At 36.2% G+C, this 16,015-nt stretch overlaps 2 protein-coding genes across 7 annotated transcripts in view; one reads left to right on the top strand and one right to left on the bottom strand.

Annotated features, from left to right (window-relative positions):
• The first annotated feature begins 43 nt into the window (after positions 1-43).
• Positions 44-15,837, top strand: LOC105701569 (homologous-pairing protein 2 homolog). Of its 3 annotated transcripts, XM_012428417.1 has the most exons (4): positions 156-201; positions 465-535; positions 13,238-13,560; positions 14,488-15,837. In XM_012428417.1, exons 3-4 carry the CDS (start codon positions 13,408-13,410, stop codon positions 14,938-14,940), a joined length of 606 nt encoding a protein of 201 aa, XP_012283840.1. In that variant the 5' UTR covers positions 156-201; positions 465-535; positions 13,238-13,407; the 3' UTR covers positions 14,941-15,837. The 3 variants fall into 3 exon arrangements, with proteins under 3 accessions (XP_012283842.1, XP_012283841.1, XP_012283840.1); XM_012428419.1 differs by lacking the exons at positions 156-201; positions 465-535 and adding an exon at positions 44-111; XM_012428418.1 differs by lacking the exon at positions 465-535 and having other exon boundaries at positions 142-201.
• Positions 1,287-16,015, bottom strand: part of LOC105701564 (venom metalloproteinase 3) — a 96,827-nt gene continuing 82,098 nt past the window's right edge. For 2 of the 4 annotated variants that reach the window (XM_012428405.1, XM_012428406.1), the window contains 9 exons: positions 13,116-13,258; positions 10,504-10,559; positions 8,270-8,396; positions 6,545-6,709; positions 6,077-6,203; positions 5,877-5,981; positions 5,172-5,323; positions 4,076-4,521; positions 1,287-2,731 (listed from right to left, as the gene is read on the bottom strand). In XM_012428405.1, coding sequence (XP_012283828.1) covers positions 2,595-2,731; positions 4,076-4,521; positions 5,172-5,323; positions 5,877-5,981; positions 6,077-6,203; positions 6,545-6,709; positions 8,270-8,396; positions 10,504-10,559; positions 13,116-13,258 — 1,458 coding nt within the window. In that variant the 3' untranslated portion in view covers positions 1,287-2,594. Of the gene's footprint in view, positions 2,732-4,075; positions 4,522-5,171; positions 5,324-5,876; positions 5,982-6,076; positions 6,204-6,544; positions 6,710-8,269; positions 8,397-10,503; positions 10,560-12,039; positions 12,093-13,115; positions 13,259-16,015 lie in introns of all 4 variants that reach the window. The other 2 variants (XM_012428407.1, XM_012428408.1) reach the window with 2 other exon arrangements.

Below are 16,015 nucleotides of genomic sequence, written 5' to 3'. Positions count from 1 at the left end.
GGTGCGATCGCGCGACCCTGCCCGTGAGCAATCTCCGAACTCATCTCTGATATCTGCGCATGGTGAGTGGAAATCCAGATTTGCCGAATTTCCCCGGTTACTTTGAAAATTGTAAGTATTGTAAATATTAGTTGAACTCTTGAACGCTCTAACAGATAAGATCTTTCTATATCAAATCATCTTCGATACGTTGTTACTGTGGTAAGGTACATTATTTTAATGAATGATGATTTATAAATCTAATATGATCGCATTTCATGTTTGCATTGAACTACTTACCCGTAAAATATTAGTGTTTATTTCGATATTTTGTAGTACTGTCTAATCATTTTTTTCCGAACGAATTTTCTTTAACTATTTTGGAAAAGTCTTATTCTGCATGTAGTTAGAGTTTCAATTGTTTCAACAATGAGTTTTTAAAACTTATTGTGTCATTTGTATGTTAAACTGTATTTCAAACATAGTGTTTACATTTGAAGAGGAAAATACTATGTTTGATGTTAATTAATGAGATGGTCCAAGTGCCTAAGAGGAGGTAAGCAATTTGAGTTTCCGTAGCACTTTGAATTCGATTTTATTTACCTCGCTGCAAGTATAATCGACAAATGGGAATGTCAATTATTTGAAGTATGGATAACATTATTTCATTATATTATTTACTGGGTACATTGTTAAAATATAGATGGAAGAAACATGATTTAAGGGAAAAGGTATCGCAAACAAGATATATTATGTTTCCCATTCTTAATTTTAATTATAAATATTGAATATATTGTATTGGAAAGATTGTAAAGAGGTTAAGTAATGATCCCATTAGAAAGTTAGAACATATTGCCGACGTCCACTATTCATAGTATCATTCTCTTTTTTTGTATACTATAAACATGTAAATTAAATTCTTATACTTTTCCCTTGAATGTTTGCAATGAACAATGTATCTCCTGGTAGTGTTTTTACGTATCGCTTAACTTTTATTGTTGATTAAAAACTACAAAGGTCATGGTTATTGAGGAAATTAATGGTTAGTTCACAAAAGTATATTGAGTTTTCACAGTTAGTATTTTTACCATTATCACGGGATGAACAAAAAGTCACTTAAACTGAAGGAAGTTAAACTAGAATACTGCTTTTCTCAAATAAGACTTTTATATATATACCTCTTGTCTGTTGTCGCAGGTTTAAAATTGTTACATAAATTTAACACGGTATCGTAGATCATATCTGAGGAGTCACTAGGTAAATTGTTGCTTAGTTCAAATATTATACAGAAGATAGAAATTAAAATATTTGATATTTGCATTTATTTTATTTGAATCCAAACATCATTTTAATCAATCTCTTCATTTAGGTAAAATAGTTCGCAGTCGTTCATGAATAACAATTGTGACTGGACAAATACTATTAAGTATTGTCCATTCGGAGCAATAAGTTTATGTATTTTAAACAGAGATTCGTAAATTTTTGTATTTGTGATATATTTTTAATATTTTGCGATCACACAATACAGATTTTATAGTACCTCAAATCACTTTGTATACAATTACAATAAATGGCAGTGCGGTGATGAAACATAGGTCCGAGAATAGGAACAATAAGACTTCCGCATGATTTGCAGCTCGATAACAGGAAATTTGAATAAAAAGTTGACGGTACGATAAGGCTCATTTTATTTTTCGGTCACTGGGAAGGTATTACTGAAAATGATTGAATGATTATTTCTTAACTGAAAAAGGTAGGAGGGTAAGCAAGTAACTGTGAATATACATAATGATCAACGCTTCCATTGCACTTCACCAACACGTAGTTCTTGACAATGGCTTCTTGTTCTTAAAACACAAGTCGTCTTCCAAACTCCATGTATGAGGCTCATTGCTCATTTTAGTGAAACAAATTCTAACACTTAGTTCCACTCGTAAGCCGTTGATACATTTAGTGCCACGCTTTCTTTATCCATCTCTCGGTAAAGGTAATTCGTTGTTACATCTATGGCTATTCATCTTGGAACAAAGTGTCTGCCCAGAGCCCTTGTTTCGCCGAACTCTATATCGAAGCTATCAGCTAAGTACTTTGTACGATAAACGATAATTAATTTTCACAGACTCATTTATGATATATACAGCATTTCCTTTTTAACTTATGCACACGTTTTTGTTACTTAGATCCTTCGCCGTGTAGCTCCTACTCCACGGGCAGAGTACGTCATCGTCGAGAACGATGCAAGTTTCTTCGTAACTGGGATAGCACGTTTTGGACGAATAAATATTAAATGCGAATCCATCTGTGGGAATGGTTCCTCGTTGTTCATCTGTCACAATGGGAATCCTCAAGACTCCGGTAACTCTGTTGTACAACGACTTTCCAAACAACTCGCTGACATTGGAGGGAACTACGGTTGTACGTTTCGATGAGTACTTTTCAAGAGCACATCGAAAGGCCTGCCGACTCCTCTTAGAAGATCGGTGGCTTCTCTTCCCATCTTTGAACTCGCTCGTTGGTTCGTTCTGCGTGGTGTTTAGTGCTTTTAAGTGAACTCATTCTCACGCTTAATAATATCGCAGGATTTCAAGGAGGGTTTGGGATATGGACGGATGCCTTTAACCAGGGCAAAGCGCTTTGAGCGATGCGCAGCAGCGATTTTTCACAGATTGCAAATGGCACAGCCATGTTCTCAGCCTGTTAATCAGCTCCGCGCAATCGGATCCCACGTCAATGCACTCACCGTCCCCTGTTCCTGCAACAATAATGCCATTGTTAATAGCGGATCGATAAATTACACGATTCTTTTACATTAGTCATTGAAATCGATGCATGAGAATTTGTTTGACTGATAATGTCCTTTTAGTCAGAGAGTGAAAAGTTATTTTTATTTTTCAAAAGTAAAGTAGTCCATGCTTAGGTCATTTTAATTACGTATTACTCACATAGGTTTGTCGTTATCTATTATAAATAATATTGGCAATAACAGTTCATTCGTTTAATCTAGTGATTTTGTTGACGTAGGGCGTTCGCGTTTGATATTACACCGATATGATAATAAAAAGATGCAGTTAAGGTATTTATAAAAAAAAAAAACGAAAACAAGGAACATTTATTATTAATATCATGTAATCTCATGGACGTAATCATTGGCTATGCTTTTAGAATTGAATAATAGATATGAATTCTTTGATAATTTAAATTGAAGACTCGCTGGATAGGATCAATTCTTGTCACTAATGTATGTATGATTGTAAAAAGTAAGAAGAGTTTCTGTGTCATACATCACGTTTTGGCGAATATGTTTGCGATGTCACCAAATGATTAAATTTAAACGCGAAACAACGAGGCAGAAGAGATTTGTTCTTGCAATTAATTTAATTTATGTTCCTATGTATACGTTTTTAAACGTGCCGGAAATTAATTAGTGGCGTACTAAAGGCGTACTGCTATCCGTTTCACTTAGTGTAAGAATAAGAATCGTTTCATAGTGAAGATGTATGCCATGTCCAGAAGTGCCTTCACGGTCTCTAAGTGAATTGGCGATCTGAGAAAAGGAGAGAGAGAAATCGAAGGAAGAACGAGAGATTTAGAGAAGTCGAATTCGAGTGCAACAAAGAGGGAAACTTAACGAGTTCGCGTTAAGTGCAACAGTAGAGACTAATTTGTTCGTGCATCATATCACGTGGAATAGAAACCGTGTATCGAGTATTCGACTATCCATTTTCGGCAAAACTCTTGCCAGATAGTGCCCATAAAAGACGTCTTCAATGCAATAACGCGTCTTCCAAAGATATGCGAGGTATACCACTGATAGAAACTTTGTATCATCGGCACAGGCTCACACAATCAGCCTATACCCTAGAAGAAATGATCCTAAGTAGAAGAGGAGTGAATTTGATGATTCGATGATTCGTAAAAGAGAAACGATGATTTCCGAAGAGAAGCCACACAGTGCTATAGAAACCGTAGTTACTCCAAAGTCAAAGAGAGTATCGTTCGCTGGTAGCGAGACCATGCAAGAGGTCGAGAGAGAAGAACTTAGAAGAGACTAGGAAAGGGAGGATACCTTTTTTTTTTTCGTCTAGAATTCTCTTACCATGACCATTTTGAAGGCCATTTTCATCGGCATCGGCTGTCGCTGCGAATGTAGCCGCGGTGAAGGAACTCTTATATTTGAACGGAGTAATTTTAGGATAACTCGCGTCGTTATGAGCACTGCTGCTCCTTTGAGGAGGACTCGCTGTCGAGTGGGAGCTCAATGAATTCAAGTAATTGCTGTTTTTCTTGGCGGTGGCGCCGATACTCTTTTTCGTCTTGTTGTGGTCGACTATTAAGTTACTGGCGGTTGTCTGGGTGTACCTCGTTACCGGTGTCATTTGTGTGCTGTAAGTTAGGTAGCTAAATCGCGAGCTCGTCGAGGACTGAGGAGCGCGTTTCGAGGGAACGACGCTCGTAGACGTCGAGGCAAAGAGATTCGGGAATCGCGAGGAGAATTTGAATTTTGTTACGGATGTGCTGTGTGTCGTTGCTTCCCATGGATACCTGTGTAGCACATATGTTCACATGTATACATTAGCATGTACCTTTTGACTTTGTTCAAACTACGAGAAGTACAGAAAAATGTGCCCACCTGTCAAAGCGATATGAAAGTGGCGAATCGTTTCATAGACGGCTCGATCATTTATAAAACTTCTTTCCGTACTGGGTGTACCGAATCGTTTGATATTTTTCCACGTGGATATGGGGGCCTAAAGAGGTCCTGTTACCCATGAAATGTAGCGTTTTGTAAAAAATATAAACTGTGGACAAATTAAAAATAAAAAAACTGCATTTTTATGGGTATTTGCACCTTCCTTAAGGCCTCCATATTCACGTGGCAAAATTTCAAACAATTCGGAGTGTCCTGTTCGGAGAAAAGTTTCATAAACGAAGTCCTTCGGATACCACTTTCATATTGTCCTTAATCTGTCAATCTCTGTTAAAATTGTATAACTATTTATGAAGCACTCGAAGCGTAGAGGATAACTAAATAATATATGAATAATTCATTTCGCGTTGAATTATTTGTATGTATTGATTAGTATTACTCGTATTGCATAGATTAATGGGTTCACCATTTTCTGTACTTGTTACCAATTTCTCGTAGACCTAATCTTATTAAATCATTTCTTTTCTCCGATATGTCATATTACCTGTAGTCTGTACTATTGTACTGCGCGAAGACTGGTCGATTTTGCGTAGCAGCGTTGAAAACGTTTTCACGGCGAACGTACGTGGGTATGTTCTGGGTGTAATCAGGAATAATATTTTCGTGCTCCGCCACACACTTTCCATTCAGACAGTACTAGAAGAAGAAAAAGTGATATTAGATTTATATTACGACAAATTCACGTTATCATTTTCAACTACACATAGTCCGCTAATATGGTTCATATTTCCTGTTGAAGATATCTGAAAAAAATATACTACATCAGGGTTTTAATTCATCTTTCGAAACTATGATATTTATATTCAGGACAACCGTATCTCGCGGGACGAACCGTTTATTGTGTGGGGTAAAATCGAGGGGCTATTCTCTTGAAAATCAATGATAACGATTTCCTTCTTCGAGAGCCGATTGCCTTTGATTTCATATGATAGGCAACAATGCGATTCGGTACCAAATGACATTCGGCCTTAAAATTGTGACAGTGTTTTGGTGATTTTCAATGATTTCTGCTAGCGATTTCCACCTGATTTCCCCATGATTTTGAGCGTTGAAATCCATGATTTCCTGAGTGAATACCCCCTCGAGTAAATGTGCTTAAGATCTCAAAAATCGTAGGAATATCTTAAAGTTACGGTCAGTCTGAGACCACTTTATTTTTAATATGCAAACACATTTGCATAATAAATACCTGACCATCTCCGCATGGTGAGCCTTCGGCTGCTGGTCTGTAAGCGACACAATATCCTGACCCAGCATCGAAGCAAAACAGCTGAGCGCAGACTCGATCATCTTTCTGTGAATTCCAGAAAATGATGAAAAATGCCGTTAAAAATTTGTTTGCGTTAATTTTTTTTTTTTTTTATAGAATCGCATAAAACGTGGACTTACGAAACAGGCGCTAGTACCGCGATCTTTTCGACATTGAGCGTCTAGGGATAAAAGTTTTCCTGGCAAGACTCTGGGCAATGCCTCGTCCTCGTGAGGCGCATTGTAAAGACAAGTAGCGGTGTCTCCACTGAAAAGAGATAAAATGTCATTGAAAGATATGAAGTAGATGAAGAATTTTATGATCAACGTGCTCTTATAAAGACAAGTAGCGGAGTCTTCATTGAAGACAAACAGTAAAATGGGATTAAAAGTTATGAAGTTAATTGAACGTTTTGAGATTGTCCTCTTATGATAGATAACTTGCGATATCTCTTCTGAAAATAATTAATAAAGTACGATGAAATTATGCGAAGAATATTAAAGATAGCAAGGGCAATGCTTTCATGTAAATGCTGTGTATAGTTGCAAGAATGCTTGTTTGGGAATGAGGCGTTAACATTTTGTAAGCGAGAACGGAGTGGTACGTACTTCAAAAAGTGATGGAAGGACGCCACGCTGCAATGAGACCATTTAAATCCTTTCTCGGTGTGCCTCAGATCACTCATGATGTATCCATCTTCCCAGCGACATTTCTCTGCTCCTGGTCCTCCCAAATAACTCGGTGGAGGCGAACCGTCGTGTACAGCTCCCAGTCTGTAAAAATATATTCCTTAATAACCGTTTTTACATTTACCACATTGCCACGAATCCTGATATCGATTTTAAATCAAGGCGATGAAACACCATTTTACATCTGTAATTTTATTTAAATTAGGTTCAAGATTATTTCCCTACCGCGATAAAATGTGATTTGAAATTTCATTATTGAAGATCTCGAAGGGGAATTACTTTCCGCGTATGCCGTGGTTAAGTTTCAAGTAATCATAAATATATGTAGATTGTTTTATTACGGCATGTATATGTTAGACTCTGATCGAGTATTTATTAATGACGTATGTTACCGATAATGTTAAAAAACAGGAAGCGTATAAAGATAACGTCTGTATAAATTGAATGGCATGAATTGCGAGATTCTTTTCCGTGTACCAGTCAGGGAAGGTGTCCAAGTATATCTTTCCACATTTTTCTTACGTCTGAACTGACCACTTTTTCGTTTTCAGTATCCGAGCTAATCGTTTCCTGGTTTTTAGCGTCCAAGTCTAATACTTCTTCTGAATCCATCCTGTCGGTTGCTAAGCCCGTTATGCAATCGGACAACTTTACCGTTAAATAATCCGGAAAGAACTCACGGCTCGATATTTTGCGAAGGTGTGTCCTTTAATCGGCGCTTTGTAAGAATTTTTCTCGTCATAGGAAATCCGTAATTGTTCTACTTATATTCAGCGGAAAGAATTGTGAAAATTAAGGGTATATATACCCTGAGGAAAAAGATTCATCGAACCAAGGAAATATTTTGTTAATGCCAAGAGTGATCATTTTACTCAAATGAATTGTCGTTATTCCGGATAAATGTTACATCCAATGTATTCGGGTTTATTTGGGTTAGATAATTATTCTTTAAATTAACCTTTTCGCTAACGAAGACGCCCTTAAATTTGACTGCCGAGGGAACGTATCTTTTAACGTTTAGGGATGTGAGGTAAATTATTAACGCTTCATTTAAATTGCAAAAGACTAATGCATAACGGATAAAAAATAGGTTTATTTGTAATGCAACTAGGAAATATAATTTAATAATGTAATTTCGTATGAAAAGTTTCAATGCACGGGTATACCCAAAGTCCTACGTCACATATCTTACATTGGTAATGCATTTGTCGTTGCACCCCAGTTTTAATACAAACGATACCCTTTTTCAATCCGCTTTTTCGTTTTGATTTCGTGCTAGGGTAAATCGCCGGGAAGGGTCTATCAGTAAGCCTAAAAGGATGTTTATCAGCAGATCTAGGAGCGCTTTGTCTACAATCGTCTTTATGGTGTTTCCGTAATATGTGTCTTATTAATTCGAAATGAAAAGCAGCTATAGAAAGATCTTTGGGTGTTTTGTATTTATGTAAACAATAAGAATTCCAAACAGCAATATCTAACAAATGAAAAAGATTCTTCCAGGCGTTGGGTGACTATAGTCACCGTTGATAGCGAATGGGTTAACAAAATGTTTCTTTGACCATGTTCAAAGAAATATTTTCTTGGTTCAATGAACATATTTTTTCTCAGTGTAAACGAATATATTGGATGATTACGGAAACTTACAGGTGACCAACTTCGTGAGCTGCGACAATGATACCGCTGAAACCTCCGGTATCTTCGATGATGGCGACAGAATTGACCTTTTCGAGTCGTTTATTAACGACACAAGCACCACCCACGTACGCGAAACCTGCGCAGAAAAGCCTAATTAATTCCTTGCCTGTCCGAAAAACCTTGTGCAAATTTTGGTCAGTGGTTAGGGTCATTTTTCTAAGTCGACCGACGCGTCCGCAATTAATAAGCTTCTTCGTGAAGTGTTAAATTAATACCAGAGCAACGAGGTTTTATGATTGTGTCTCCAGCCCTTAATACAAAGCCTGATCAATTATTCAAATTCTACAAAATAATGAGAGTTCATTGCATGAAATATATCCGAAGGTTTCTCAATATCTGCATGAACTGTCAGGTTGGCTGTTTTATGCCCACATGTTACTTATAAATTATATAAGCCAACTATTAAATTGTTTAAATATATTTTACCTAATGTAGGTGTTAATATGTAACTCCGATGCAGTTTCAATATACAAGGTGGGGAAAAACTTGCCGTACAAAATTTATTCTTAAAACGTTTGAAGGCTTCCGCATGGTTAGAAGGCGAACATTATGAATGTTTATTAAAATAAAGTTGCACAGAATTTCTGGGCTATATTATGGAGTATCATGTTCATCATTTGTTTGAATAGAATTTGATTTCGATCCCTAGTTTTGTACGGGAATTTTCTCCACCCTGAATTGGAATCTTATTAAATTGTTTATGGTAATCACGTTTCATAGGAACTTTATCCTGTGAGATTTTGCCAAATTTCTATTTGTTACGGGGTTTGCATATTGCCGCTAGTTAGACTGGAGAGACATCTTTTGTTAATCGAACGATCGTGTAATTATTATGATTATTGCTACTGCTATTATTAAAAGTAGAATATTATCGATGCTTCATGAATTTAATGAGCAAATTAGTCCGCTTGTGTAAGTAATCTGATGTTACTTGAAGCAAGACTAACAGCCCTTATAAGCAACATGCATCTGGTGTTAATTTTTCATTAACAGGTTATTGCCACGGGCCTGAAAGTCGAAGATACGAGCGTCTAACATCGTGAAATAATTCCTTCCTTTTGATTTAATTTTAAATAACATCTTTTCTATGAAAAGGTACAAAATAATCATTTTCAGTTGGAATTATATTACGTTGTCTGTCGCTCGTCTTAGGTCTTTTTTCAGATTGATCGTTTCTTCTTTTTTTTTTTTAAAGACTTACCGACCGCGATCCGTATCAGTAATGCATCCAAAGATAAAAGAGACACAAGTGAATCAGAAGGGACAGAACACATAGAGAGCATATATTAAAGGATACGACAGAAGACAATAAATTGCGAAAGGTTTCTTTTCTTTTTTTTTTTAACGATACATATACGTCGGTGTGCTTTTCAAAGACAGTGCCAAAATGGTGTAGGTCAGGGTGCAAAGGAAATGGACGCGAAATATCGAATTTCCCGAAAAAATTATCTGTGAGAATTATTTCCTGAATATATCTTTCCATTTTATTTTTTAATTCTTTTCTTACTGCATTTTCATCGTTTCTCTTCCTTTTCACAACAACTGAGATGTAGAAAAGGGAATATACCGTACAAGCAGAATCTCATCTTTTAAGCCGGAAGAGAATTATTTATGAGGGTAATAAAAGGAGCAAAGAGATGAATGCAAGTTGCAAACAGAATTGGGCATTATTCGACTGAACCGTTACATGATAATATTATGCAAATGATAATATACCCTGATGCAAAACCAGTTATATCGTTTAACTTACTTATTTTCTGCGATATTTCGTATGAATTGTTTTGTGGAATTGGTAATATTTTTCATCTTTTTTTTTTTTTTTTAATCTACATCGATCGAGAAATTCTTTCTGATGTACCTTGTTAAATAATTTAACGTTAAACTTTTCTGTTAACAATACTTTCACCGTATGCTAATATAACGTAACCCAATTCTGGTCGCGAGTTGGCAAGTTGATTATTTTATACCGCAAATGGGAACACGGGAGAAAAGAGATTCAGAGAGAAGTGGAGGGAGAAACTTGTAATTAATGAACGGAAAATTTTGGAAATTTTAAACACGGTAGAGATATGCAGTTTTGAAGTCATAAAATATACACAGAGAGATCGCAAGAGATACGAGATCGATAAACGAAGGAAAAAAAAAAAGGCTGTGCGGTCTTTCTCTTTAATCGAGAGACGTACCTGCGGTTCCTCTATTGCACACGTCATTCGCGTATTGCCTCCTGCACATATCTAATCTGCAACGCAATAATAAACATTTCCTTTATCATATGAAATCGATTTGGGTGCGCATTCGACCACGTCACGGGACAATTATGAATTACTTTGATATAATGGGAAATACACATTTAGGAAAAAGTTCCACCGCAATCGTCAATGTGAAACGAGCACGGTAAATCGGTGACATCTCTCTGGTGGTTGACAACGACATTGTCAAAAGTTTGTTTAAATTATTAGGCCGCCACTCGTCGTCCACCTGGATTCTGAGGAGTTAGATCATTAGTTCTATATATAAAAAGCCAATGGTTAGGTGTTTAGAGTTATAGTTTATTAAGAAACGCGATGCAGTGATCTTGCATTTATTGGACTCTATTCAACATTTTCAATTAATTGATACGATATGAGTAACAAATGATGGAAGGAACACAATTTGACTCGATATTCTTATTCATTCTAGAAAGGAAAGAATTCAAGAAAAGAAAGAAACCAAAGAATTCATTACTAGAAAGGAAAATTAACATTTAAAACGGGCTTTATAGTAAAATATTGTAATAATATGATTTTTGTTACTGACTGTCATTGATGTTGATGGTGGAATTTTTTAATTATTTAATTCCTTACGTATACGAAGTGTTCCCTTCAGCTGTTCTAAATTTGTGCGAGTTGTATGAATACAATGATCACTGTACCTGTTTATTCGGATTATGATTGTGAATGAAATCCTACAGCACCGATTATAAATTGCGTCTACAATTACAAATGCCATGGCAATTATGTAGTGTGTCTTGCAAAGCTCTAAATTATTAGCATATGCTCCCTGCTTGGCAGATTTCTTACCCCGATATGTATGTGAAAAGCTGTTCCGAAACTCAAGTGGATAATAAACAAAGAAAAAGTTGTCTATGAAAGAGCATAATGGCATTAAAGTATAAATACGCGTATACTGTTTCTTTATTTTCCACTTGTGTTTCGCATACCTGCGAATCGCATGAGATTATGTTTATAACTACTAGATTTTATATACATGACTGAAAAAGTTATTAAATAATTTCCCTTCTCGGACAGAGATTCGGTACATAATTAACCAACAATACTAAAGTCTAAGAAAGAGACGATAATCACATGTCAATGTTGAAAAAATGTACGTAGAATTAATTGCTCCAACCGATTGAGGTAAAATATGATGATTTGATTTTCTTGCCTGAATATTTATATTGTACGTTCTTTGTTTCCGATTGATAGTTAATGTATCTAGGCAGACATTCAATTATTGAGACAGTAATTGAGGGTAATTATATGAAAATTAGTATCATGAATGTTCTGCCTGAGAAGAGAAATTCCAATGACTTCCACAATTCCCTATTTTTGCTACGCCCATTAAAATGTATCACTGATTTTGAATACTTTATACATTCAAAATCGCTACACGGGGATAGAACAAAAAAGTCCATTATCGAATGGTAAAGATAAGCATGATCGCTTTAGAGTAAATCATACCAGCAGTTCCTTTAGTGCAGCGGCCGCCTTTCCTACGACGGCACATATCATACCTGTTTTATGGAACGAAAATCGACAGGTTGAAATTATCAAACATTACTGCAAGAAGCGATGAGATAACTGAGTGAGAGTGAAAACTTTCGATTTGCGTGATTCACAATCTGGAAGTTATCGATTAACTAAAACGAAGCACGACCACGCTGTAGAATGTTTTACAAAATCATTAACCTTCATACTTCGAAGTTAATCAGAGTGCAATTTCATTATTAACAATAATGATAAACGTATGTTTTGGAATGTCTTACTGTTTCTAGATCTATCTTTGAAATTATCAAAATTACTGCAAGAAGCGTTGAGATATCTGAGTGAGAATGATAACTTTCGATTTGCGTGATTCACAATCTGGAAGTTATCGATTAATTAAAACGAAGCACGATCACGCCGTAGAATGTTTTACCAAATCATGAACCTTCATACTTTGATGTTAAAGTTCATGAAAAATTTGAAAGAGAAGCTGAAGAGGCCGATACAACGATTTTAAAAATCTTAAACTTCATCTGTTGGTTCCCAGCCTTTTACATCGGAGTGCAATTTCATTATTAACAATCACGATAAACGTATGTTGTGGAAAGTCTTATCGTTTCTAGATCTCCGTTATCCACTCTACGAGCCAGAAATTCTAGGATGGAAAGCTCGGATAATTTTTAAATAGATAATTTGCTTAAAAAAAAAAAGTAATTCTTCCTAATGGAAGCAATGGAAACGAACTCCTGACAGGATTCCGGCAAATGTCGGATCTCGGTTCCCTCGGCAATCTACTTTTACTTTTCCTCACCGATGCGGAAATCAGCCGGAAACCGTTAATTAGAATTCATACCTGATCTCAAGAATTCTGGCCGCGGTGAATTTCCCGAAATTTCCTACCGGCGTACATTAACCACGGACATTATCGTACATTTCGTTGACATTTCTTGCGATCGAGCAGTTCAGGTCTGATTCAGATAATCCTAGCAATCAGCAGGTCATAATAGCTTCCTAGGTTTCCCCCGGTCCTTATTAAGAGGGGGCACTCTTACTTTGTAACCGCTACGGCAATGTCGTAGACCGGAAGCCTCCTTTCCCGAAAGAGATATTTCCCCATGTCAGTGAGCGCAGCCGCCGAGTCAATGGCATCACGTCCCACGCGATTTCTTTCCAGATACGGAGTCGCATCTCGGCCCTGAAAGAGAGAAATTTCCATGAGAGGATTCATCTGGGTAATAAGCCGCGCGCGGATTCACCTAATACGTCGCGGAAGGACGATAGGAAGACATTAAAGAGCGGAAGGAAAATAGGAACTCCGCCATTACTCGGACTACTACTGGAGTCATGGCGTTAGACGCGGTGCACAAATACATGAAGACGCAAAATCGACCGTACAGCGTCAACGACATCATGTCCAATTTGCACAACGAATTTGGAAAGTCTGCCGTGCAGAAAGCCCTGGATCAGCTAGTCAGCGAGTCCAAAATTTTCGAGAAAGTGAGTTTTGGTAGAGCATTCGAAATTAGTTTGACGCGTGGATGCGATATCATAAAGTTTATCGCATAACATTTATTGCATATTTATATCATTGGATGAAATAATATTAAAACGGAAAGCCTTGGATCAGCTAGTCAGCGAGTTTCAAATTTTCGAGTAAGTGAGTTTTGGTAGAGCATTCGAAATTAGTTTGACGCGTGGATGCGATATCATAAAGTTTATCGCACATTTATTGTATATTTATATCATTGGATGAAATAATATTAAAACGGAAAGCCTTGGATCAGCTAGTCAGTGAGTTCAAAATTTTCGAGAAAGTGAGTTTTGGTAAAGCATTCGAAATTAATTTGACGCGTGAAATGCGATATCATAAAGTTTATCGCATAACATTTGTTGTATATTTATATCATTGGAGAGATATTACAACGTACGGATATAGTTACGTGTTGTATTCATACGCGTGTAACTGGATATTTTATGAGAATTCATTTTCCTACTTTTCACGTTGTTAAAGTTCCTTTTTAAAATGCGAATAGGAATTCATATTTTACAAGATGAATGAATGCTGACGGCATACATACGTGCCTTTGGTCCTTAAAGGGTTAGTTCCTTCCCTTTTAATCTAAAGTATCTTCTTTCTACATGACTCAACACTAGATTCAACAGTTTGTAGATTCACTACATCTTTGGGTTATTATTACAACAGCAATTATTTGTAATCTAATTGTCACTTACTACACACTAATTGATATGAATTGAGGAAATTATTAGTTGACAAAACAAATGGGTGTCTTTTAGTCTTATATACTGGGTAATATCGTATAATATCAACATAATATCGGCTTATGTTTTAGGATTAAGTTTGAAAATATATCAAAGTATTTAGTATTGTCAGAATGATGTTCATTGCTTGCTTCGCTTGCGTAGGTGTATGGGAAACAGAAAATTTATTGCATCGTGCAAGAAAGCAAATATGAACATGACGAATTAATGAGAATCGATAGGGAGCTGCAGGCACATGCGAACGAGATTCAGAATAAACTGCAAGAAGTGGAAAAGGAATATCGTAGCAAGGAAGCAGAAGTAATGGCTTTGAAGAGTAGTTGTACGTTGAAAGAGCTTAATGAGCAAAAGGCCGAGTTGAATGAGGACATTATTAAAATGACAAAAAAGGTGGATGAATTAATGGAGAATTCCGGAAGCGTAGATTTGGCAAGTATGAAGAGGAAAGCTGAAGAGTCGTTGAAAGAGTACTCGAAGGAATACACGAAAAGAAGACGTATTTGCTTGGAAATGATCGATTGTATTTTGGAAAACTTTCCCGGAAACAAAAAGGACTTGTACGAGGAAATTGGTATAGAAGATAGAGTCGTTAAGTGAAGTATTTTACGGATAGGCATCTATTTTTCTTGAGATATTTTCTACTCTCTATTTTTACTACGATATTTTTACCGTTTGTAGTTACATTGTTTAAGTTTATCATATTTCATGTAGCTTCAGAAGTTCCCGAGAATTATTTGTTTAATAATTACTGATATTTAGGATTTATTATCATTCAAGAATAGTCTTATTGTAATTGAAGGACGCTTCATTAAGAGCAGAAACAGAAAACGGACGTACTAATCAATTGTCTGTGGATAGAGATAAATGAAAAAGGTGCAGTTTTCTCTCGTCTAACGTATGTAGAATGTAATGTGGTAATCTTTACCGAAATTTCATAAGGGTAATTGTTCGCGCTGTTTTATCATAAAGTTATGATATAAGGAGTAAGAAATTTGCGACCGAATTGCACACTTGTTCAGACCCTCTTACTTTATTCCTTTTACCTGTCAATATCCATTTGACTGCGTAAGTACTTACAACATAACTTTCTCCTGGCAGTGTATTGCAGTAATAATTTGCAAATAACGTTTGCGTATCAACAATTTTACACAATACGCAGTCTGACTAAGCAACTCACGATGCAGTTGAGTGATCGTAGCTCGATAATTACGAGCCACAAGATTTGTGAAACATTACTAATAGCTTTATACTAATTGATCAACAGTTATAAACTGATTTCAGATAAGCACCTAGACAGTCCGTACATCTGAACTATCATCATTTCAAATTTTCAAACTAAAACTATGATTCATTTTAATATCATAATTGATTTAACATCATAAAACAAATTCATTTTACGTCCCTTTTCTACCTTTGCTCTACTTTCCAATATCTTAAATAATAGGCTGTAGGGCGAAAGAAACGTCTAAAATAAAATAACGCCAATTAAACTTGTTCCCGTATTTTTACATTACACGAAATTAATTGCTTTGAATCCATTTTTGTGGGTCGAACATCCGGTTGCGTTCTTTGTCGGAAGGTCGTGCGATTGCGCAAAGGAAGAAAAGGAAAATCGCAATGTTGGTTCTTTAACACTCCGTGATAAATAATTTAATGTCTTTCCTGGGCCGGT

The sequence above is a fragment of the Orussus abietinus genome, unplaced genomic scaffold, assembly GCF_000612105.2.
Source record: "Orussus abietinus isolate OABI.00-Male unplaced genomic scaffold, Oabi_2.0 scaffold114, whole genome shotgun sequence".
Classification (NCBI taxonomy): domain Eukaryota; kingdom Metazoa; phylum Arthropoda; class Insecta; order Hymenoptera; family Orussidae; genus Orussus; species Orussus abietinus.
The sequence above is the reverse complement of the archived record's forward strand: the minus strand, read 5'-3'. Positions and strand labels throughout refer to the sequence as shown.